Source organism: Equus asinus, chromosome 4 (assembly GCF_041296235.1).
Source record: "Equus asinus isolate D_3611 breed Donkey chromosome 4, EquAss-T2T_v2, whole genome shotgun sequence".
Lineage (NCBI taxonomy): Eukaryota > Metazoa > Chordata > Mammalia > Perissodactyla > Equidae > Equus > Equus asinus.
In genome coordinates, this window is record NC_091793.1 from 50,650,672 (window position 1) to 50,675,973 (window position 25,302).

General features: G+C 36.9%; 1 protein-coding gene across 1 annotated transcript in view; it reads right to left on the minus strand.

Moving 5' to 3' along the window:
- OTOGL (otogelin like) overlaps positions 1-25,302 on the minus strand; it is a 205,822-nt gene that overhangs the window by 117,180 nt on the left and 63,340 nt on the right. The window contains exons 6-11 of the mRNA XM_070507248.1: positions 24,540-24,588; positions 19,921-19,987; positions 18,201-18,299; positions 16,481-16,635; positions 5,015-5,136; positions 1,735-1,940 (exon numbers count right to left, since the gene is read on the minus strand). Of these exons, the coding sequence (XP_070363349.1) occupies positions 1,735-1,940; positions 5,015-5,136; positions 16,481-16,635; positions 18,201-18,299; positions 19,921-19,987; positions 24,540-24,588 (698 nt within the window). The remainder of the gene's footprint in view (positions 1-1,734; positions 1,941-5,014; positions 5,137-16,480; positions 16,636-18,200; positions 18,300-19,920; positions 19,988-24,539; positions 24,589-25,302) is intronic.

A 25,302-nucleotide genomic window follows, 5' to 3' on the forward strand; every position in this document is an offset into this window, starting at 1 on the left:
CAAGATTCCAAGGTTGGGAACCCTCTCATTCTAAATACCCAAACGGATGCAGAACACCAATCAGTGATGATCTGGATACTGTACATTTGCATTGTGCTCACAGATTTTGAGCACTTCCACTTACATTTTTTCTCATTTGATCCTCACAGGCTGGGAAGACTCAGGGGCATTATAATCATCTCCATTTCACGTATGAAGAAACTGACTCCTTGGAGCCCCACTCTATCCTCTAGCTACTAGTAAACTAATCCTGATGACGCTTTATCCATCTGGGATAAAATGTTTGCATTTTAACAAGAGCCTCTTAAAGCAATGTCTTTAATCAAACATTTCCATGTTAGCTCCATTATAGGCTTATTGAGAACACTTGGAGATGATAAATTAGCTAAAATGTATTCAGTATTAACTATGTGCCAGGCACTTGTACTAAGTATTTTGCATGGATTACCTCATTTAATCCTTGCAACTCTATGAAGTATATATTTATTATATCATTAAATTCAGAAAGTTTCATAAGTGGCAAAGCAGAATTTGAATCCCACAGTCTGACTCCAGAACCCACACTCTAAGTAGGACTTTCACCGTCCCTTAAAACACAACATATGGGTGACTCTTCTTTCTTAATTTTATAATATAAAACAAAAAGCATTATATAGTGCTTTAAGATTAAAAGTCAGTTTCTCACACGTTTATCTAAGCATAGCATTGGGAGCCAGTCTGATATGTAATCCACCCTGACAGCACCATTTACAAGCTGTGTTACAATGGGCATGTCCCCTTGTGTCCTCATTATAAAATTAAGAAAATACCACCCATCTTACAGGATGTTGTAAGGATTTGGAATAACATAGCTATGTGCTCATATTAACTATTATTATAAATAGTATCTAGGTATATTATTATTATTACTGACAACACTGTGAATTCAGAATTATTTTAACCCTATTTTACAGCTGAAGAAACTAAGCATCAGTGACATTAAATGAGATGCCTCAAATTATATAACTTATAAGAGTTGGAACAAGATTCAATGCCAGGTCTGCTGGTACTAAGAAGAATAGTCCTCTTTCTGTGTACCTAAATCATGGTTGTGTCCTGTGACTCTCTTATTCTGTTGCCACTGCACACAAGTACCCAAATTGGAACAGACCCATTTTTAATAGCTCACCGAGATTAGTTTTATGACTTAGAATGTATAGATGAATGATATCTACATCATTATACGTGATAAAACTTTTCCAAGTTATTTTTCAACTTTTATAAATTATGTTCACATTTTATCATCTTTATAAAACTGTTATTTGACAGTCATTTAATTTATTCCGATCAAGACTGGATGCAAAATAACTTTTGGCCAAAAGTAGACAATTTTTTCCCAAATAGGTTTGAATGACTAAAATATAAGCCTAAGAAGGAGAGATGTTCACTGACGTTTGCTCACTGATGTATCACAAGCTCCTACAACAGTGCCTGACACAAAGTAAATGCTCAGTTAATATTTGGTATATGAGTAAATCCTGTATCTTAATTTGGCAAGTGTAAACTAGCTCATGGTTTTCAAGAATGACACAAAAATATCTTCCTATTTGTTTCACTTCAAATCACTAAAGCAGCCAAGTGACAGCTGCCAATCTTACTCAACATAGGACAAGTGGTGTCCTTGGGTACCAACAGCTTGATCAGTGAAGAAAGAACACCTCAGAAGTACCGACATGTCTCCTCTGCTCCACGTACCTTCTTGAATGACGAAATCATCAGATTGAATGCTATTGTAGTTTCCACATAAGCCACACGATTTCCCTTTATGCTTCTCAGACAATTTGAGGTAAATTCCAGATATTCCATCCCAAGCCAATGAAAAACCAAACGTTGTTTTCACCAGAATGTAGTCAGCTAGTTTCTCAATGGAAACTTGTCCAATTGTCTGAGGCAATGTTAGACTTGGAAAACAGAACAAAGGCAATCTAAGAATTATGATGAAGGATCAATTACAGATGATCTATTTCTTTCTGGAAGCAATTGGGCTAATTAAATTAAAGAGAATTATTACTCAAAATTATTGAATAAACTTTGCAGATTTCCCAAGCATCCATCCTATAGAAAATCTCAACTTTTTTTAATACAATATTGAAATAAAAAGACAACAAAAATGATACTCTTGTCTCTATACTGACTTAGATTTTACAATTACAATTGAATGATTCTTTCAACCAAACAAAAACACACTTCTGCTAAATAAATTTTTTAAAATCTGGAAAATAACATTGTTTATTTAGAATAATGAGAGCATAAATGTATTTATTTTTTATCTAGAGACTTCAAGATAATCTTAAAAAGCTGCTTAACTTTTTGAAGTAAAGACAAACAATGCTCAAAACATGTAAACATGTTTCTCAAGTTCCAATTCTGTTTAATTTTATTTTAAATTTGGCTGCAAAGAAATAGGAGCTTCTACCCCCAAAATGCCATCTTGGTATAAGTCATTGTTTTCCACAAGAAAAACATCTAGGCAGGATTAATTATAATTCATATTTTTAATGCTGCAAAGTACATTATTAGGAATATAAAATACTTTATCATACAGCATTGTATAGAGGTTATATCAATGATTTTTAAATTGGGTACAATTGGGCCTCTTTAAAAGGGTTACACTGAATATTTAAATCTTGATCCAATGTCTAGTCTTTCCACTTTTCACAAGCATGGACACATAAAAGGAGGCAGGTGGTATAAGAAAACTGAAGAAAACTAAACAATTGGACGTTTTAAAAGCACAGTGAGTCCCCTAGAATATTTTTCAAAGAACAATAGTCTCCTTCCATCCACAAGTATGACCAAAAAAGCAGGTGCTAATAATTAAAGAAATGGAAGGGGGGAAAAATCATTTTCACTAAAATAGCCGTGCTAAATGGAATTACAAACTGTAGAGGGAGTGCGAAGGTAGGTTAGTACGGACGTTCACAATTTCTCTCAAAAACTTCAAATTTATGAGTTCCGTCCCAAGAAGAGCATGGCTACACGGGACAAAGCTATAAAACTCAACGTGCTCATTAACGAAAGGAGAGTCTCCAAAGAAATAGCTCAAAATATCTGTCACTATTTACACAAACATGTTTGCAGATAATTTTTTACAGAGCATTTGCTATAAGAGTAGGAAAAGTAATTAAAAATTTACATTGGAGAATAAATAAGAAAACTCTAGTAATCTATTCTTATTAAAAATTACGAGGAATTCATAGTAAATTTATGGTAGAAGTCAGTATGACTAATATTGTTTGAATTTGCAAGTTTGTAGCAATGGGAAGTGAATTGTACGGAGATATAGATGTTCTATTGTAGTTTTTTTTTTGTTTTATCCTTGGTTATTTGGTCTCTTTCACAGTAAATTTGACTAAGTACACAATTTTTTTAAAACAAAAGGCACATAACTGTGATTATCCAGATGTCTATAACATAAAAGCATGCTAGTAGAGATGGGGGATAATTGTAAAAATTAAGTAATCCGCCACAAATTTAAGAACTCCCTGCAACCTATGCAGGAAACATTAATAATGCCATCTAAAATGAATTCACAGAGTAATGCTGAAAATTACTCATGGGTTCACCCAAACCCTTCACTTCATAGGAGAGAGAACTGAAGTCCAGAGAGGACCACAGGCAGAGACTCACACATTTGATTGCATTTTGGCAAACGTTTCTCTAGCCCCTCCTATGGGTTAGGCCCTAGGCCAGGTAGGGCATTACTATAAGCTGAATAATAAGAAAACCATCCTCTTTGTATCATACAAGTTGAAATCCTCAAAGAAATATTTTCTCAATTAAAATTTAAATATTATGTCCTAGATTTAACAAAGGTTTAATACTCTTGAAAATCTACTTGAATGACATTTTTGTTTTATAAAACATAATAATTTTTTTAAAGTGCCCGTGATGTTACCAAAAATCCCATATAAAGAGTTCTAAATTACTATTTAAATTCAGCTTCAAGAAACAAATATGTAAATGCATTATCTTCCCATTCAAATGGCTGAGCTTTCTCTTATAAGAAAATGAGAAGTACAGAACCCAATTAATTAAGAAAATAGGCCCCAGAGAAGCAGAGGGGCTGCTCGGGGCTGCCGGCGCCCGGCTCCCCTGGTGCTTCCTCCAACGCCCTTCTGCTGTCACCTGCTGCTCTCGAGGAATCTAAACTGAGAACAAAGCACATAGGTTGGTAAGACCATTGCGCTGGAAAGAATCATCTTGGTTCAAACACTTGCTGGTGAATTCTGAATGATGAAGGGAATGGTTCCATCCCACAATTTACTTTTCCTGGCATAACTCAGCCAAGAAATATTTAAAATTGAGTATCTCTGTAATCATTTAGATTGGAAGGTGGATTATTCCACAGTATTCTTAGTTTAAAATGTATAAAACTTTCTGAAAAATAAATAAACATCTTCTTCCCAAAATCTCTCAGGTCTTATTCTTGTTAGCTAGGAGGGCAGAAATGGGTTCCTCTCTGATGTATTCAAGAAGGCTGGTCTTTCATTGGCTCTGAATTTTTGTCAGAACACTAATGGAAAATCTCAAATGACATCCAAACTTCAGTCACATGGATTTGGAAAGGACCTCCAGAAGTTTAGTTTTATTTTTAAGTTTCTGCTTAAAAAAAAAAGAAAGAAGGAAAGAAAACATTTAAGAAAGTGGGCAAAAATAATTGAAGAGTCGAACTATGAAGATTTCTCTTATGAAGATTTCTTTTAAAAAAAGGTAAGATGATCTTATCTCCACCTGTGTAAACAGATTTGTCTCCTGCACAAACACTGGGAAGTTTAAGCTGGTGAGATTCCTGGCCACCTGGCTGGCCTTGGAGCCTCTTGACATTTTGATGTCTGGATGACACAACTTTAAGGTTGCTGTAGAAGAAGAAATCCTGTCTTCCCACTCTCCACAATTTGCTTCCAGTGTGAGATGTTTGGAAATTCTATTACTGCATGGTGTTGTTTTCATTATATCATTTATCATATCTTACCTGATTCCATCCTTTTTTATTTCATGCCCATAAATTCGAATTTCCTCTTGGTCTGAAAAGAACAAGCTGATTGACCGATAACAATAATACACTGAACCAAGGCACTTAGGACTATTATGAACCTTAAAAGGAGAAAAACAAAAGACAGCATAGGAACCAACAACAACATGTACGTATGCTTTCATTTAGTTACTAAATTCACAGTGTACATCTGTGGTTCTGTAGCACTGTTAGTCCCTAACGCTTTACAAAACTATAATTACATTTAGGATTTTCAAGAGAAAAAAAATATTTACCTCAAAAATTTAACAATAGAATTAACCTCATAACATACAAGTTAATTCAACATATTTTTTAAATGATCTGAATCTTTACATGGTGGATGTTAATATTCTAAAACTATATGGTATGTATTGGAAAAACTTAGTTCTGGTAGGAACACAGTAGAGCACCACAAAGAAATACACTTGTAATTTTCATGACCATAACCTGTTAGAGAATCATGAAATAGAGCTCCAAATGGTGTTCTACATAGAGCAGTATGCAAAGGTTGCAAAAGTGGCTATAACCTCACAAAAAATAAAATTTCACAGACACTTTAGGGAAGAGAGATTATTTCTCAAAAAATTGATGAGAAAATTACTTTACTAGTAAAAAGTAAAAAAAAAGCAAGGAAGAAAAGAAGACGAGAGAAGAGGAGGAAAAGAAGAAAGGAGGAGAGGAATGTTACATTCTCTTATTCTATTCCAAAATTAATTTCAAAAGGCCCAAAAAGTAAAATATACACAATGAAACCATAAAATAACTGAAAGAAAATATAGATAACTTATATAGAAGGAAAAGAACTTTCTAAGCATAAAGGTGATAAGAAAAATAGCCAATGATAAGATAGACCTTTAATACTGAAAGAATGTAATGTATATTAATTTAATGATTAATCAGCAAATTTTATTGATCACTTATTATGTACCAGGCACTGTTCTAGATTCTGAGGATGTAGCAGTCAACAAAACAGATAAAAATACCTGCCCTTATGAATCTTATATTCTATTAAAGGAAGACAGCTAGCAAAATATAACTAAATGTAGCTAAAATATATACTATGCAGATGACATGAAGGAGAAACATTAAGCAGAGAAAAGGGACAGAGAGTGTGTGTCAAGGTTTAGGGGACAATTTTAGATTGAGTGACCAAGAAAAGCCTCACAGAGAGGGGAAACTCTCTAGTAAAGATGAAGGAGGTGTAATAGCCAGTCAAATGGGTATGTAGAAGACCACTCTATGCACAGGGAATAAAAAATGCAAAAGCCTAAAATAGCAGTATGCCTAAAATGTTCTCAGCATCCAGGAATCCATGTACCTGACCCAAGGCAGGATAGCGGAGGATTTTTCTCTGGGGAAACAAAATTGAGAGAGGACAAGCAAATACTGCTATTTGGGGCTTATCTAATGTATCCAGAGGTTCCCTGTTGAGTCTCCCACCAAATAAGCAAGCCCCCATCCATATGTTCAAAGCTTCTAAAGAGCTTTTAGAGCCTAATTCTCAAATGTCACCAAAAATTCAAGGATCATTTGATAAAAGCCTGCAATGTGAGTGATAGACACCCAATAAATAAACAAAAGAAAGGAGATCAAAGGAATCAAAAAACATTCAGAAAAATAAGCTTCCAAAAATCCACAATTAATATCTTCAGAGAGAAAAGTGAGTAGATGCCATTCATGAGACAAAAATAAAATGCTGTTAAAAATAAAATTCAAGAAGACAATGATGTCAGCATCATGGCTGAGTGAGCTCTCCCCTTAGACTCTCCCCTCTCAGATATAATGAAAAGGACATTCATACACCAAAGAGGACGTTCACATGACACAAAAGTAGTCTGAGAGACCTACCCAGCCATATGTCTGAAGGTGGAGAGGCTGGATCCCCCAGAGGAAGTGGCAGGAGGTAAGGTGAATCTTCTCTTCCTCTCAACTGGCAGTGACCATGGGACTGTGTGCAGCTCTGAGAGGAAGGGGGGGAGGGACAGCCCTCCATGGGAACACCATTGCTCTCCAAGTTCCCTTACAGCCCATGGGAAAGCCCCACACAGAGGTAATTTAGCTATCACAGGGAGTCTTCATCAAGCTAGCACCCCAGAAGAGCAGATAGCAAGGGCCCAGTGAGAATGTCCCTGGAATCACACAGCCAAAAGAAAGCATGCCTCCACCCTCCTGGTGCTCCAGCTCAGCGGTCAGCCAGAGCACATACAGACAGAAAAGCAGTCAGCAGCTTGGGGGATCACACAGGCAAAAGAAGGCACCCCTCCTCCACCCAGGACTCCAGTCCAGCATTCGGCCAGAGCACTACACACAGGGAAAAGCAGTGAGCAGCTGGAGCAAGGGAGCTGCAGATCGTGGTGGGCTCAGAATACATAGCTCCTGACCACCACCCAGTGGCAGCAAGTGAAAGCTGTGACCAGATACTACCACTATGCAGGGACGCAAATCCATGCCATCTAGCAGTATGAAAAAATATATTAAACTCTCAGATAAGAAGGGAAATGAGAAGCACACAGAAATCAACCTTGAAGGCACAGAAATTTATAATCTAAATGACAGAGAATTCAAAATAGCTATCATAAAAAATTCAATGAGTTACAAGAAAATACAGAAAGACAGTTCAATGAAACCATGAACTTCTTCACAAAAGAGATTGAAACTATAAAGAAGAATCAATCAGAAATGTTGGAGATGAAAAACACAATGGATGAGATAAAGAAAAGTCTGAACTCCCTAAACAATAGAGCTAATATTATGGAGGACCAAATTAGCAATTTAGAGGACAGAAATATAGAAATGCTTCAGATGGAGGAGGAGAGAGAACTAAGACTAAAAGAAATGAAGAAATTCTCCAAGAAATATCCAACTCAACTAGGAAATGCAATATAGGATTATAGGCATTCCAGTTGGAGAAGAGAAGGAGAATGGAGCAGTAAACTTGTTCAAAGAAATAATAGTAGCAAACTCCCCAAACCTGGATAAGAAGCTGGAAATACAAGTGAAATAAGCCAATAGATTTCCTAACTATATCAATGTAAAAAGACCTTCTCCAAGGCATATAGTATTAAAGCTGGCAAAAGCCAATGACAAAGAAAAAATATGAAGGGCAGCAAGGCAGAAGAAAATAAGTAAGGCAGAAGAAAATAAAGTACTCCCTATCAGGCTTTCAGTGGATTTCTCAGTAGAAATCTCACAAGCTAGGAGAGAGCAGAATGATATATTCAAAATTCTGAAAGACAAAAATTTTCAGCCAGGAATACTCTAGCCAGTGAAAATATCCTTCAGATATGATGGAGAAATAAAAACTTTCCCAGATAAACAAAAGCTAAGGGAGTTCATCACCACAAGACCCCCATACAAGAAATTCTCAAGAATGCCCTCATACCTGAAAAAAAAAAATGGGAAAGGGGCTACAAAGCCCTGATCAAGGAGACAAATAGGCAGGCAAAACCAGAAAATTGAAGCTCTCTATCAGAACAGGTCAGTAAACACTTAATTATAACATTAAAGATAAAGAGAAGGAAAACATCAAAATAAATGTAATCTTTTCATTTTAACCACAAACTCACAACACAAGGTGGAATAAGATATGACAATAATAACTTAGAAGGGGAAGAGGAAAGGGATGGAATCAGCTTAGTCTAAGGAAGTCAGAAGCTATCAGAAAATGGACTATCTGATCTATGAGATTTTTTATACAAACCTAATGGTAATCACTAAACAAATAATTAGAGCAGAGACACAAATGATAAATAAGGAGAAAACTAAGAAAACCAGCATAGAAAATGACTAGTCTGAAATACACAGGGCAAGAAACAAAGGAAATGCAGAATAACCAGAAAATGAGCAGTAAGATGGGAGCATTAAGCCCTCATACATCAATAATCACTCTAAAGGTACATGGATTGAATTATCTAATCAAAATATACATAGTGGCAGGATGAATTAAAAAACAACACCCAACAACACACTGTCTCCAAAAAATACATCTCAACTCCAAAGACAAACACAGGCTCAGAGTGAAGGGATGGAAGATGATACTCCAAGCTAATAGCAAACAATAGAAAGCAGGCATTGCCACACTTAGATCAGACAAAGTAGACTTCAAGATAAAGCAGGTAAAGAGAGACAAAGAGGGGCAGTATACAATGATAAAAGAGACACTCCACCAAGAAGACATAATATTTATAAATATTTATGTACCTAACACAGGAGCACCAAAATACTTGAGGCAACTATTAACAAACCTAAAAGGAGATATTAACAACAACACAATAATAGTAGGAGACCTCAACATCCCACTTAAATCAATGGATAGATCATCAAGACAAAAAGTCAACATGGAAGTAGTGGAATTAAACAAAAAACTAGATCAGAAGGACTTTATGGATATATTTAGAATGCTCCATCCAAAAACAACAGAATACACATTCTTCTCAAGCGCACATGGAATATTCTAAAGCATAGACCATATGTTGGGAAACAAAGCAAGCCTCAATAAATTTAAGAAGATTGTAATCATATCAAGCATCTTTTGTGACCATAATGCTATGAAACTAGAAATCAACTACAAGAAAAAAGCTGGGAAAGGGACAAACATGTGGAGACTAAACAACATACTACAGAACATCCAATGGATCATTGAAGAAATTAAAGGAGGAGTCAAAAAATATCTGGAGACAAAAGAAAATGAAAAAAACCATACCAACTCATATGAGATGCAGTAAAATCAGTCCTAAGAGGAAAATTCACAGCAATTCAGGCCCACATTAACAAACAAGAAAAATCGCAAATAAGCAATCTTAAACTACACCTAACAGAATCAGAAAAAGAAGAACAAACAAAACCCAAACTCAGCAGAAGAAGGGAAATAATAAAAGTTAAGGCAGAAATAAATGAAATTGAACAAAAAAGAAAGTGTAAAGGATCAATGAAACAAAGAGCTGGTTCTTTGAGAAGAGAAACAAAATTGGCAAACTCTTGGCCAGGCACACTAAGAAAAGAAAGAGAGAAGGCTCAAATAAATGAAATCAGCAATGAAAGGGGAGAAATTACAATGGACACTACAGAAATACAAAAAATTATACGAGAATACTATGAAAGACTATATGCCAACTAATTGGATAATCTAGAAGAAATGGACAAATCCTTATACTCTTACAACCTTCCAAAACTGGAAGACATAGAGAATCTGAATAGATCAATTACACATAAAGAGATTGAAAAAGGAATCAAAAACCTCCCAAAAAATGAAAGTTCAGGAACAGACAATTTCTCTGGAGAATTCTACCAAAAATTCAAAGAAGATTTTCTACCTATCCTTCTCAAACTATTTCAAAAAATTGAGGAAGATGGGGCACTTCCTAACACATTCTACAAGGCCAACATCACCCTGATACCAAAGCCAGAGGAGGACAACGCAAAGAAGGAAAATTACAGGCCAATATTGCTGGTGAACATAGATGCAAAAATCCTCAACAAAATATTGACAAACCAAATACAGCAATACATTAAAAAGATCACACACCATGATCAAGTGGGATTTATACCGAGGTCACAGGGATGGTTCAACATCAGCAAATCAATCAATGTGATACACCACATTAACAAAATAAGGAATAAAAACTACATGATCATCTCAATAGATGCAGAGAAAGCATTTGACAAGATCCAACATCCATTTATGATAAAGACTCTCAATAAAATTGGTATAGAAGGAAAGCACTTCAACATAATAAAGGCCATATATGACAAACCCACAGCCAACATCATACTCAATGGGGACAAAATGAAAGCAATCCCTTTGAGAACAGGAATAAGACAAGCGTGCCCACCCTCAACACTCTTATTCAAAATAGTACTGGAGGTTTTGGCCAGAGCAATTAGGCAAGAAAAAGAAATAAAAAGAATTCAAATAGGCAATGAAGAAGTGAAATTCTCGCTGTTTGCAGATGACATGATTTTATATATAGAAAATATATAGCATGATACTGGTGCTAAAGCAGACACACAGCTCAATAGAACTGAACTGAAAGCCTAGAAATAACACCACACATCTATGGACAGCTAATCTTAGACAAAGGAGCTCAGCATGTACAATGGAGAAAAGGGAGTCTGTTCAATAATGGTGTTGGGAAAACTAGATAGCCACATGCAAAAGAAGGAAAGTAACCATTATCTTTTGCCACACACAAAAATAAAGTCAAAATGGATCAAAGGCTTGAAGGTAAGACCTGAAATCATAAAACTCCTAGAAGAAAATATAGGCAGTTCTTCTTTGACATTGGTCTTAAAAGGATCTTTTTGAATACCATGTCTACCCGGACAAGGGAGATATAGGAAAAAATAAACAAATAGGACTTCATCAGACTAAACACCTTCTGCAAGGTGAAGGAAACCAGGATCAAAATGAAAAGACAACCCACCAACTGGGAGAAATTATTTGCAAATCGTATATCCGACAAGGGGTTAATCGCCATAATATATAAAGAACTCACACAACTGAACAACAAAAAAACAAACAACCTGATCAAAAAGTGGGCAGAGGATATGAACAGACATTTTTCCAAAGAAGATATACAGATGGCGAACAGGAACGTGAAAAGGTGTTCAACATCACTAATCATCAGGGAAATCCAAATCAAAACTACAGTAAGATATCATCTTGCACCTGTTAGAATGGGTATAATCACCAAGACAAAAAATAAATGTTGGTGAGGTTGTGGAGAAAAGGGAACCCTCCTACACTCCTGGTGGGAATGCAAACTGGTACAGCCACTATGGAAAACAGTATGGAGATTTCTCAAAAAATTAAAAATGGAAACACCATATAACCCAGCTATCCTACTACTGGGTATTTACCAGTAGATTTACCAAAGAACTTGAAATCAACAATTCAAAGAGACTTATGCACGCCTATGCTCACTACAGCATTATTCACAATAGCCAAGATGTGGAAGCAACCCAAGTGCCCATCGACTGATGACTAGATAAAGAAGATGTGGTATATATATATACACAATGGAATACTACTCAGCCATAAAAAAGATAAAATCATCCCATTTACAACATGGATGGACCTTGAGGTTATTACATTAAGAGAAATAAACCAAACAGAGAAAGACACGGTATGATTTCACTCATATGTGGAAGATAAACAAACACACAGACAAAGAGAACAGTTTAGTGGCTACCAGGAGAAAGGGGTTTGGGGGGGGATGACACAAGAGATGAAGGGGCACATTTATATAATGACTGACAAATAATAATGTACAACTGAAATTTCACAATGTTATAAACTATAACAATCTGAAAAAAATGAAATTCAAGAAATAAAAGCAAATGACTGGATATTGACAATATGATAGGAGAAACTTATAACTGAAATAGAATGGTTGGAGGATAAATATCTGAGAGTTGGAAAGAAATCCCCCAAAATGTAGAACAAAAAATTAAAAAAGGGAAAAGAGAGATGAATCAACAAGAAAATTAAGGAATCAATTGCTCAGTTCAGCAGCTCAAATATCTGAATAACAGTATTTCTGAAAAAGAGGGAGGAAGAGAGGAAATTAATAAGCATTATTCCACTGTGCCGGCCCTGGGGTGTGGTGATTAAGTTCCACTTTGGTGGCCAGTGGTTCACGGGTTTGGATCCCGGGTGCAGATCTACACACTGCTCATAAAACCATGCTGTGGCAGCATCCCGCATACAAAATAGAGGAAGATTGGCACAGATGTTAGCTCTGAACCAATCTTCCTCACCAAAAAGAGAAAAGAAGAAGTATTATTCCAGAACTAAAGGATTTGTAAAGCTAGAAAGGGCCCATCAAGTACTTAGTACGGTGAAAAAAAAACACATAATTATAATATCTCAGAACTCTGGGGATAAAGAAAAGATCTAAAAGCTTCTGAAGAGAGAGAGAAAGAAAAAAAGGCTGTCTGCAAAATAATCAGAGATCACAAGGCATTGAATTTCAGAATTCTGAAAGTGATTTCCAAATTACAGTCAAGATTCAAAACTCTCCGTCAATACACTCCTTCTAGGAAAGTATCTTCCTTTTCCAGTAGCCAAGCACCGTCCACATGTTCAGAGCATCCAAAAAGCTTTTAGAGCCTATCTCTCAAGTATGAACAAAGTTCAAGGATCAAGAGACATTTCACAGGACCCAAGAAACAGGGGAACCAACACAGGAGAGAGAACAATGAAATTCTCCAGGAGGCTGGTGAAAAGAAATCCCATGGGAGGCTCAAAAGCAACCAGTGTCGACCAGAGTAGGAGAATGAATTGAGGAATGGACGTCTCAGAGTGGGAGAGAGAAACTGAGAGGTTGCCTAATGTATCTGCCACACTGAGAAGAGTGATATAGAGATGGGGAGTTTGGAGGTGAAAAAATAATGATTGGAGTGTAGAAAATGCAGCAAACAAAAAGTGGGATAACTTAACTCTATAAAAATGTACAAAGAAGAGAAATAAAATAACCTATTGGGCTCAGCTATAAACAATATTTATAGGAATATTGTTCAGATATGTACAATATGTAAATGACAATAATGTAAAAACCACATACAGTTTAACCCACAATGATGATAGTAACTCTATTAGGAGGAGGGAAGGAAAGAGAGAGAGTGTGTGTGTGTGTGTCTGTGTGTGTGTCTCTGTGTCTGTGTGTGTCTGTGTGTGTGTGTGTGTGTGTGTGAGTTAGGGACAGGAAGGATGATGTTGCTGAGAAGAGTCCCTATTTTCCATAGTAGGAAGTGAATGAACAAGACCTACCGTTGAAAAATAAAGAAATGATAGCATATTTTGACATGAAAGATAAAAGCCAGAAGAAACAGCTAAAAAAGTTAAAGTAACTGCCTTTGGGAAGCCAGATTTAAGCTGGAGTAGGGAGTGAAGGAAAGCGGGGACTATTTTTTTGCTTCATATGCTGTGATGAAATCTTTTAAACTATGTACATGTATTATTTTCACAAAGATAAAATTGAATTTAAAGAAGGAAAAACAATCAGGAGTATAAAAAAGGATATATGTATAAATATGTTTATTAAAATATTTTTTAAATATTGAAAATATTTTTAATCTATTTCTAAAACAGGTCATAACGAAATAATTTGAGTATTCTCTAAGTTGGAAAAAATACAGCAAACAAAATTTGTGTTCGGCAATACCTGACATGGAAGAAAGTTCTTGATACAATATTAGGTGAAAACATAGGATAGAAAATTATACATAGTATGATTTCAATATTATAAATGCGTATAAAGTCCAGAGGAAAAACTGCAGAATATGTGAAGCCATTAGCAAGGGAAACTCTTGACGTAATTCTAATATTATTTTTTAGTCTTCTCTGAATTTTTCAAATTTTCTAGAAAAGAAGTGAACTACTGCCATAATCAGGGGAAAGATGACATTTAAAATAAATGGATTTGTTGACTTCGAAGAAAATTCCACAAGCCAAAACAGGGCCAAGTAGAAACAACATCTTTGAACTCTGGAAGCACAGTTCAGCATTGTGTGCTATCTCAAAGGACAGATTATCTAGTTGACACCTTAATCCTCAAAAGGGTGAGCCACTGAACAAGAACGTTCAATGAGGGAGTCAGAAGGTGTTTGAGTGATAAGCCCAGTGACAGAGTGGAGGAGTAAAGGATAGTAGGTGACTGAGAACAGGAGCCCTGTCGTCCTCAAGACACATCCCACTAACTCCCCCACCTACAGAGACCTCTGAATTTGTATCCTTATGCCTCAGAAGTTAATTTTCAATAGACTTCATTTCCTTTCTGGGTCACAAGGATTTGTTGCTATCAAAAAGCTTCAGTGTCTTCTCCAAAGAAGATATAAGGATGGACAATAGACACATGAAAAGATGGTCATCACCACTAATCATCAGGGAAATGCAAATCAAAACTACACTAAGCTATCACCTTACACATGTTAGAATGACAAAAATATCCAAAACCAAGAGTGACAAATGTTGGAGAGGTTGTGGAGAAAAAGGAACCCTCATACACTGTTGGTGGGAATGCAAACTGGTGCAGCCACTATGGAAAACAGTATGGAGATTTCTCAAAAAGTTAAACATAGAAATACCTTATGACCCAGCCATCCCACTACTGGGTATCTATCCTAAGAACCTGAAATCAGCAATTCCAAAAGTCCCATGCACCCCTATGTTCATCGCAGCATTATTTACAACAGCCAAGATGTGGAACCAACCTAAGTGCCCAGCAACTGATGATTGGATAAAGAAGATATGGTATATATATATATATATACAATGGAATACTACTCAGCCATAAAAAAGGACAAAATCATCCCATTCGCAACAACTTGGCTGCACCTTGACAGTATTATGTTAAGTGAAATAAGCCAGACAGAGAAAGACAAACTCTGTATGACTCCACTCATAGGTGAAAGTTAACATATAGACAAAGAGAACTGATCAGTGGTTACCGGGGGAAAGTGGGGTGGGGGGAGGGCACAAAGGGTGAAGGGGTGTACCTACAACATGACTAACAATAATGTACAACTGAAATTTCACAAGGTTGTAAACTGTCATAATTTCAATAAAAAAAAGCTTGTGTCAATTTTTAATATTTGCCTCACCAAGGAGAAGAGGAAAATTCAGGCAACTCCGTTGTAATTTAGAAGGGAAAGAGAAAACAGATTCAAACAAACGAGGGCTAGGGGGAGTTTCAGCTTTTGAACAGGACAGCACAGCAGTTTCTTGATTGTGCTTTGAGATACCTGGAAATTCAGGGGAAGAGAGTAGGTAGGGAAAGAGGTCCCAGATTACCTTACTTCAACTAGAGCTACGCTGCAGCTTGCATTTGGGGGTGTCTCCTAAGAATCCTTTTGAGTCAAGAATCTGCAACTGAGAATTAACTCTCTGAGTTCAGTCATATAGTGTCAATGTAGCTCGCAATCAGCTCCCTCTCTCCACATCCTCTAGTCTGCGCTCATGTACTCCATTTCATAAAAGCCAATCTCTGGTTCATGCTGAGCGGTGCCGTTTTAAAAAATTAATACAGATGGGCATCACAGTGGAAGTGTCAAAGGAAGCACGTAAGAGTAATCTGGATGGTGCCTGAAACCACTCTTTCTTCAAAATGTTCAAATAAAACCCGAAGAATGGAGATATCAATTAGAGTTGATCCTAAGACACCCATGATATAGACATTTTGGCATTGCCTATAAGTCCCTCCCATATGGATCCAAACCCTTCTCCCAGTTCTAGGCCCCATCTCAATAGAACTATTCTCAATATAGCTGCAAATTTGGTCCATCCTATTAAAAACCAACCCCACTCCTTTTGCAGTCAGGGCCCTAAATATTTATGCTATGATTATTACATATTTTCCAGTACTTTAAAAATACAGACTTTGCAGAAATAATTTTTTAGGTTAATGATGCTCTAGGATCACCTACCCATACAGTGTACTGAGGCTCCAAATTACCACAGTCCTTTGCAAAAATGTAAGAACAGTTTCCTGGGAAATAGTAGTAGATGCCATCAAAAGTTTCAAAGTGGTACTGTCCCCAGGTTTTGCAAATCCCATCTCTGCCACTGCCCATGTTTGGCACTGGAAAGAAATAGGATAATATTTAGTAGAATAAAATAAATTACATCTGTGCCTGGCAAGGTTCAGTCATAGAAGGTGATTCTAATTTTCATTAAAATAAATATTTTCTTCTTCAGTGGTCAATATCACAGGAAGAAATCACTAACATAAAATTACTAGTTGCTCTCAAAACTAGTCAACTCCCCTGAAGATAAAACATGGTCTCCAAGTTGTTTTGAAGAAAGGATTTATGTTAGAAACTTCCTTAATTTTTGCTTCGTAAGGAAGACTCTGGAAGAAGGGCAGTAGGGAACACGATACAGTAAAAGGAGGTAATAGTGACAAAGAAAATATAATGGCTCAGAGAAGAAAGAAATCTCACCACTGAGTGTCCTAAAATTTGCACAGGCAGCATTACAGTGTCCCAGTCCTTGCAATTCTTTCAAAAATTTCTTAATATCCACAGAGAAAAATAATCATGACAAAAGAACTCATGTTTACATGCCTGGGACTTGGGGATGGGGAGCATTAGTCATCCAAAGTGTGCTGGAACTTAGGAATTCATGACCTCAAACTGGCCAGATTTCAAGCAATGTTTGCCTTAAGTCACACAACACATCTCCTGTTGTCTTCATGTCTCTCTCCTCCCTTGTGGATAGGTCTCTCTTCTATTTTGATTCTCTGGACCCTTCCATTTAGAATGATATGGAAATCAATAACTTTTTCTTAGCACTTAATATGTGTAAAATATTTTAATACCCTCTGTAGGGAGCATAAAGATAAGGCATAATCAGGGTATCTTTTTTTTTGTAAATTTTACTTAGATTTATTAGCTTCAGCGAACTTTGGCCTTTTCAGGAAAAAAATACAGAGTTCATTATTCAGGCAGCTTTCTCTGACAGCATGTTTTATCTCTGTTGCATATTTTCAGAGAATCTTGTACTTTCCTTGATAGCATACATTGTAAGTATAACGAATGTGTGTCTGCTGTGTGTTGGTAGCCTCCTCTAAACTGTAATCTCCAGGAGGGCAGGAACATGTCTACATCATTCACTACTGGATCCCCAGTGCCTAGCCTGAGATCTAGTAGATCTAGGAATACTTATTAAATAAATGAATATGTTTTGGTAATTATAGGATCCTTTCGTAGACACTGTGGATAAAAATATTTTAGAAGCCCCTCCCCTTGAAGAGCTCTCAATACTATTTCTATTTTATGTACAGAACATATAATTAATTCAAAGTTAAAGGGAATGAGTGACTCCAAATAGCAACTCTAATTTATAAAGTAAAAGACAAGCGAAAGAGAAACTGGTTTTAATGGGCTAGTACAACATAAAGTAGAAAAAAACTCTTGAAGAAATTGTGCTTGAGGAAACAATAGAGATGAGTGAGAAGGGAAATAGAGTGGGCATATCTATTTTCTTACATTGTTTCTACATCACCGGGAATGAATTGTGGCCACTTTAGGTAATATACAATATGATCGTTCCAACTCCCAATGGATGAACACTAATATAGCAAATTATGCCTTAATGTTCTCTTCGGCATCTCATAATTCTCTCGTAAGCATCCCTGAAACTCACCAATCTGGCACCTTGTCCCAAGCGCCTGAAATATTTGACAGTCACATGTACCAGTCTTAGAACAGAAAGCTCCGTTAAGGCATTCATGAGGACAAGAACCTGAGGGACAAAAAATAAATTATCTTCTGGCGTGCATCCGTTCTTATAAACATAATATGTCAAGATTTAGCTTGTACTAACTGTGACCACTACTAACTCAAACAGAACCCTGGGCCTTTTGCCTTTGATGAGCTAAAGAATTAAACTGGTCAAGTCTCTATCTAGTTCATTTCATTATGTGTGCAGTGAAACAAGAAAGACAGGCTTTCACATCTCAAACTACCCTGAGAGCAAAGGTTAGCCTCCTTCAAGCAATTGAAAGGTCAAGTTCCCATGTAAGGAATCCCTGTCCCAGATGATGAGAACCAGAAATACGCAAGCTGCAGATGATTCCGTTGATGGAGTTTGGCACCGGCTGCACGTCCGATAGACTCCTTCTCCAGGAGCAAGTGCTGTATTATAGAATACGTCCATCATTATTTCGAGGGATAAGGCAAAGTATAAAACTCAAAAGGAAACTCCATCTTCAAAGAGAATGATTAAACACTTCATTCGAAGTTTGTGTATTACTCCTCGGGCTTAATTACAAATGACGCATGCTTTCTGACCCATACATAATTTTAATGGGGCAGAAGACAAAGTCACAGCTGGTTGTCACCAAAAATATTCTTTCTTTCATGAAGAGAAAAATTGCCCCAAAGGATTATGTTGAAAAGAGGAAGCAAAAAACACTGAGCTCCTGAACAAGTTTTAAAAATGCAAATGAATCACAGTGAAAAATTTTCCTCTAATAAGGAGAGGACAAGAAGCTACTGGCAAAACTCATGCAGGAAGGATTTAAGTAACACAAGAGAACTATGGTGACGTCTTTGAGCGACTATAAAGTATTACTAAAGATTGGACCTCTCTGGAATATGTTAAGGTCGTGGAAGACATTTATCTAACTGTAATAATTTAATGATAGTTTTGCCAAAGACAAGGATTAGATAATGCTATTAACCTTCCACCTTAAGATCCATTGATCTAAAATATCTCTTTATGTTGCAAGACGTACAATTCTCTAAGGATATCCTACCTGAGGAAAAATGAATGGTTTCAACTTTAATTGTAAATGTAGGTCAGAAGTGATGCTTTACATAAACTTAAATACAGTTTTAAAATTTTATCTTAGATCACAATCTCACATTTTTCCAATGAATAAACATCTAAATATTTAGATAAACAAATATATCTCCTTCAAAACTTTATTGACAGCTCTGTTTATTCTCCTGAAAATAAGGATCAAGCAAAAACTCATCAAGAGCCTTGCTATTTTAAATGCAAAAAAAAACTCAAATTAAATTTCACACTACCATCAGCATTCTGCTTAATGGAAATGGGAAATTGGTAAGCAAAAATAAAGATGTGAAGGAATCAAAAAGCAAGTAATTGATACAGAAATAGGTTTCCGATACCCAGTGATATCTTTCCTGGTTATGTAGTTATCAGCTTTGTCTAAGTATTTAACCCTGCTTATTTTCAAATATAACTCAAATTTCTATATGAGCTGAACTTCAACTATCACTAATATTATCACCACCCTGGCTCAGGTTCCTCCATGTATGACATGAAGTCATAAAGACTTGACTCAATATATCCCCCAAAAGGAAAGCAAATACAAAACCATAGGTGCAGCACTGACCTTTTATTTTGCTCTCACCCCAATTAATACCTTCATGGAAAAAATATCTTGGAGAAGTTGCTTCAAACTTTGAAAGAAAGAAATAAGAATTCAAGAGGGTTAAATTATTGAATTCAAGCCAAACACGCAAATTAGAAAACCTGGAAAACAGCTACAAATACAGAAATTGGAAAGTGCTGACTCTATGTTTCCTTGGATTATTGAGGCAAAATCTCCATGAGGCAGAGAGGGGCTCCTGTGGTGTTGGAGTTAGAAGACCTGACTTCAAGGTTTGGTTTGGTTTTGCACATGACTTTGACAAGCTCTTTATCCCCTCTGACCTCAGTTCTTCTCCTGCCTCCCTACTCTACTTAGGAAAGAGCCTGACCTTTTCTAATCTAATCTTTGGATAAACTGACTGCTTTGCCTGCAGAAGTACTTGCAAGTGTAGATGGGTCTGGAGAAAACGCCTGGGCCTGAGGTACCAACAGACAGTCATGTCTCCCCTGCCTGCAGCCCCATCTGTGAAGACACCATCCACAGAAGCTTCTACTGCAGCAGCATGAGTGGGTCACCCTCAGTCCCCAAGGAATGGACACTTGAAGTTCATAGAACATTTAAATATATCCTTTTTACAGATCCCGAGGCACTACAGAGTAGGGTTAAGAGCATGAATTATGGAATCAAACAGACTTGGATTAGAGTCCTGATTCTACCGTTACTAATTCTGAAGTAAGTTTCCTAACCTCTTAGTGCCTCATTTTACTCTTCTGTAAAATGAGAACAATGGTACCTACTTCATTGTGCAGTTATGATAATAAATTAAAACAATGTAAACAAAGATTCCAGTATACTGCCTCAAACATAGAAAATTGACAATAAAAAGATTTATATTCACCTAAGCAACCCAGATAAAAACCTTAAGACTTTTAGAGGTCAATATAGCTTAGTTGCAAATAATTGTAGATTGCTAAAACTAATCAATTATGGATTTTTATTCCAACTCAATGCCAATTTAGTGTATGGTCTGATTCAATGTCCTTTCCAATAGCATTTTTCTAGTGTTCACCAGAAGAATACACACTGTCAAAATTTGCCACATGACTGTCCGGTTGAGCAGCAGATGATGTTAGAAACACTGGAAAGAGTGAAGGATTCAAAGAAACGGGAGGGGATGGAATGTGACTTCAATTAGAAAGTCCCATCTCGGCAGATTCTGCTCTCCTTCCCTCATGTAAAGTTTTCTTTCGGCATTTTCCATCCCACTACTTTTTCTTTTAACAGGCAAACCTGCCTCATGCTAAATAAAAGAACTCCCACACACTCTTCCCACTTGAAGACTCCTTTCTAAACTCCTTGCCCCACACTATGACTCGAAGTTCATTGTCTCCTGCTCTCATTCCTTGCAGCTTTTATCCTCACTGCACAATCTCCTCTTTTTGCCCTTGCCTCAGTCTTCAAACTTAGACTCACAACAATCTCTGACCTTGATTCCCCCAAGTCAGCAAGTCTCATTCTCTCTTCTGCCATGTTGCTTCCAACTTACTGACTCTAACACAGCCACCAATATTACTGGGCACCAAACTCTTCCTGCTCTGGCTCTGGTGAATCATCTCTGATACTCACTGAAAGTGTATAGTGACTTCAACTCTTCTTCATACAGTCTTATGACCTTAAGAAATTGTTTAACTTGCTCAGCCTCAGTTTCCCAATCTATAAAACGGAAAAACATTAGCTGCCTCAGAATTGTTATTAAATGAAATGGGATAAGTAAAGCACCAAGAATAGTGCCAGGCACATAATAAGGTTTGTAAACATGTTACCTGTTTTTATTATTAGGCAAAAACTGAACACATTGGGTAACACTAGACCAAGGCAAGAACATATATTTTGGGTTTTGCTCCATATCCTCTCATTCAACTCAGGCTACACCTTCATGGAAATTACAATGACTACCTAGCACACCAGCCTCCTGGTTACAACAGCATCCTAATAGCTACAGCTTTCTATGCATTATACACCAATATTTCACCAATGCTAAGGCATGACACACAGCTTTTATTTTTTTACCAAATCTAAACTCAGAATGTCATCTTACATTTATGATTGGGAGCACTTTTACTTTTCATGTCATATAAATGATGACAAATAATTGATGATGTCTTAGAGTCAATGAACAAGTTATACAGAAACGACTTCTTTACAGACCTACCTGCACTAGACATGGAGTTTCTAGATAACGAGCACTGTTACTCAAGGTTCTATTTCCAGCCTAATCCCTTGTATGTGGTCAACAAATATCAACTGAACTGAAAATAAACATTATTTGAAAGGGAATGATCTGCTTCCCAAGGCTGTTTAGAAGCATGGCTATGAAAGATTCTGTGGATGCCTCTCCCCACATCCTCTCGGCCCGCCTCAAAATTCACTGCATCTGGGTTTCTGTGCACATTGAGATCCTCCAACTTCAAGTACCAGATTCTTTCTCTATCTCTGCCTGAGGAGAGAGTCCAAGCAGGACACACCACAGAAGTGTCTTCCAGGGGATTTAAGGCCCCCCCAGGGGCCACCCTCAACCAATGAGAGCCATGAGCTGGTGGATAAGTACCCGAGCTTCCTCCATCCCTTGGAGAAACAATTCTAAAGCACAGTCTACACAGCTCCTCAGAGGGGCCCCAACAGGGCTGAGCCTGAGATGCCTAAAGCAGGAAGCCCCTCATTAACACATGCTGTATTGGATTTCTCCCTTCCTAGTCTCACCTTCCCCTTTCCTTCACTTGCGCAGCACATTCCAGATAAATTACCCATATCTAAGTCTATGTCTCAGCTCCTGCTTTCAGGGGAAGAATTTTTGAAATGCAGTACAAATGCAAAGAAATTCCACGCAGTGCATGCATTTAGTCACATAACGGATAAAAGAAGACAGCCTATTTTTCTTCCTTGATGATTTCATCTCTGCAGGAGATGAGAAGCACAGAGAAATACCACCTTTAGGTGAGAAATCACTGCAGCGTACAACGAAACCGTTGACAGAAGTGCGTCTACCCCTTCTTTGCTTATTGTTCATCTCATTGCCAACATATTTCTGAATCCTTACTTGCACAACTATCTATCCAGCAGTGTTCTGTCTTCCTAGAAGGGGGCAGTGGATCTGTGGACAAGAATGACCTTATAACAGATGAAATTTGGTCCTAAATGGTACAACTCATGATTATGACCTCCTTGTCCTTCTTTAACATTTCTTCTTTTAAAACTTTTTCAGATATTAAGTGATTTTGATGTACGTTCTCTAGCTATAGGAAATAGAAAGGCAACTGTTCTGTTGTTGATTCTCTCTAAAAAGGAAATCAAGACAAGGTAAGTGTGTTCCTCACTTATTAACAGATGGGAGGTATTAAGGTAACTCCCTTGGGGTAAATGATACAAATTCTAAAAACATCTAAAGAGACAATAGTATAACCCCATCCATAGGTCACTTCATGTGACAACTTTGGGGTAGATTTCACAGGTTCTTCAATCTAGTGGGTTCACCAGAATGCAGCTTTCTCAAAATGAGATTTTCTTCTGAGCCATGCTGATGTCCCTTTGTGGTTAATATGGTCTACCGGCAAACGTGTGAAATCACTTCACATAATGCATAAGTACTTAACTACACAAAACACTCTTTTAAGAAAAAAAGTATTTCCATTCCTTAGACAATCCTTTACCCATTCTAATACAAAAAAAAGTTCTCTACTCTTGATAAGAATAAATTAATTCTGTCTTCTAAATTGTCACAACAGCATATCAATTCTGGTTCGCTTCCCTTTAATTAACACCACAAAATACACAAATTCAGGCATCCATCAGAAAATGCTAGTAGGGATTGACTGCAATTCAGCATTCAACAAAGACTTCTTTGAATATATAAGCTATTTGCTATATAAATACTCAAATCATATTACTTCCCAAAGAAATGACTTTATTAAGTTAAGATTCTCTATTTTACTGTCCATCTTTTATAGAGAAATATTACTAAAAACCCACCCATTTGAACATTCCAACCATTGTTTGAGATACAGCAATTATGTTATCTAATATCCTTTAGGATGTTGGAACCCAGGTAAAAAGTTCTTCTCAAATTCAGTGCTACCCCACCCCACCAAAGAGAAGGTTTTCTCTCCAGAAGTGCCTGTAATTGAGATTGATCAGACAATCGAAAAGCCCTCAGTCAGGACACCCGGACGCCTCTGATGCCCTTTTGCAGTACTTAACTCAGATCATTTGTACCTTTTTCTGTCCACGTTTGGTTGTATTTGTTCTGTTGTCATTGTTCTCACTGATAGTGTGCTTAACTTTTAAACTAATCAAAATTTTCTGGCAAGTAGATGACACTAAGTCTCCCACAAATGCTGTGAGCCTATCAGTAGGTAAGAAGAGCAAAAATGCACTTGACCTCAAACAAGTAAATGTGAACTAAGCATGAATTTGAGGGTCACAGAAAAGCACTGGAGAAGTTACTTCGCCTCTTACTCCTCCTTCATGTTTTGTTTTTAGCATTTTATTCCCCTCCACAAAGCTCTCATTGTTGAAGTGATAGGAGAGGCCCAAAGCAGAAGGTATTATTCTCTGCCTCTCTCTCTATCCGAGGCATAACCTACCTGTGCTGCTAAAAGAGCTCTTTTCTGCCGATTTTCATTAAACCCTTTTCTGGAAGAAAACAAAAAGAACTTGTATAGTCAAAGGCCTCTAGGCAACCTGAACTAGCCTTTCCCAAGGGAGAGCTGGTGTTTTCCTCCTGATTTCCATCACTTTATCAAAGAAGTCTTTCTTGGTTTCACATTTAAAAGGTCCCCCTCCCCCTTTTGGAGGGGTTAGATTTGGGTGGTGGCGCTGTCTCGGTTTACAAAACTTGGGAATGTCCCCAAATCTCTCTGGTCTCTGATGTAAACTGAATTTTAGGAAGAAACTTCAAGATAGAGAAATAAACAAAATAGTGTAACATTGTAGCGCCAGCACACACGATATTTTCTCTCCACATGACTTTATAAAACTGAGGAGGTAAGTATTTGCCAAGCACACCTTCACTTTTTTCAAACATAATACTTAATTCTCTCCCTCTGCATGTCATAAAGGGCAGACTAACATCAATGTGAGCAAGCACATCAAACTGTGATTTGCCAAAATCAAAAGGCGAATAGATTTGCTTTTCATTAAGCAGATCGGTTTAGTCCAAAAAAGGATTTTCATTATTTACTGCTACAACTGTTTTATTCTTTTTATCATTGAAAACTGTTTTACTCTATGTTAAGAACACAGCACATTTCATCAACCATGTATATTAATAATAACGGTATAAAAGGGGAAAATACTGCATATAACTTCTTTACAAATCTTTGACCTGAAAATAATGTTTCCTCAGTA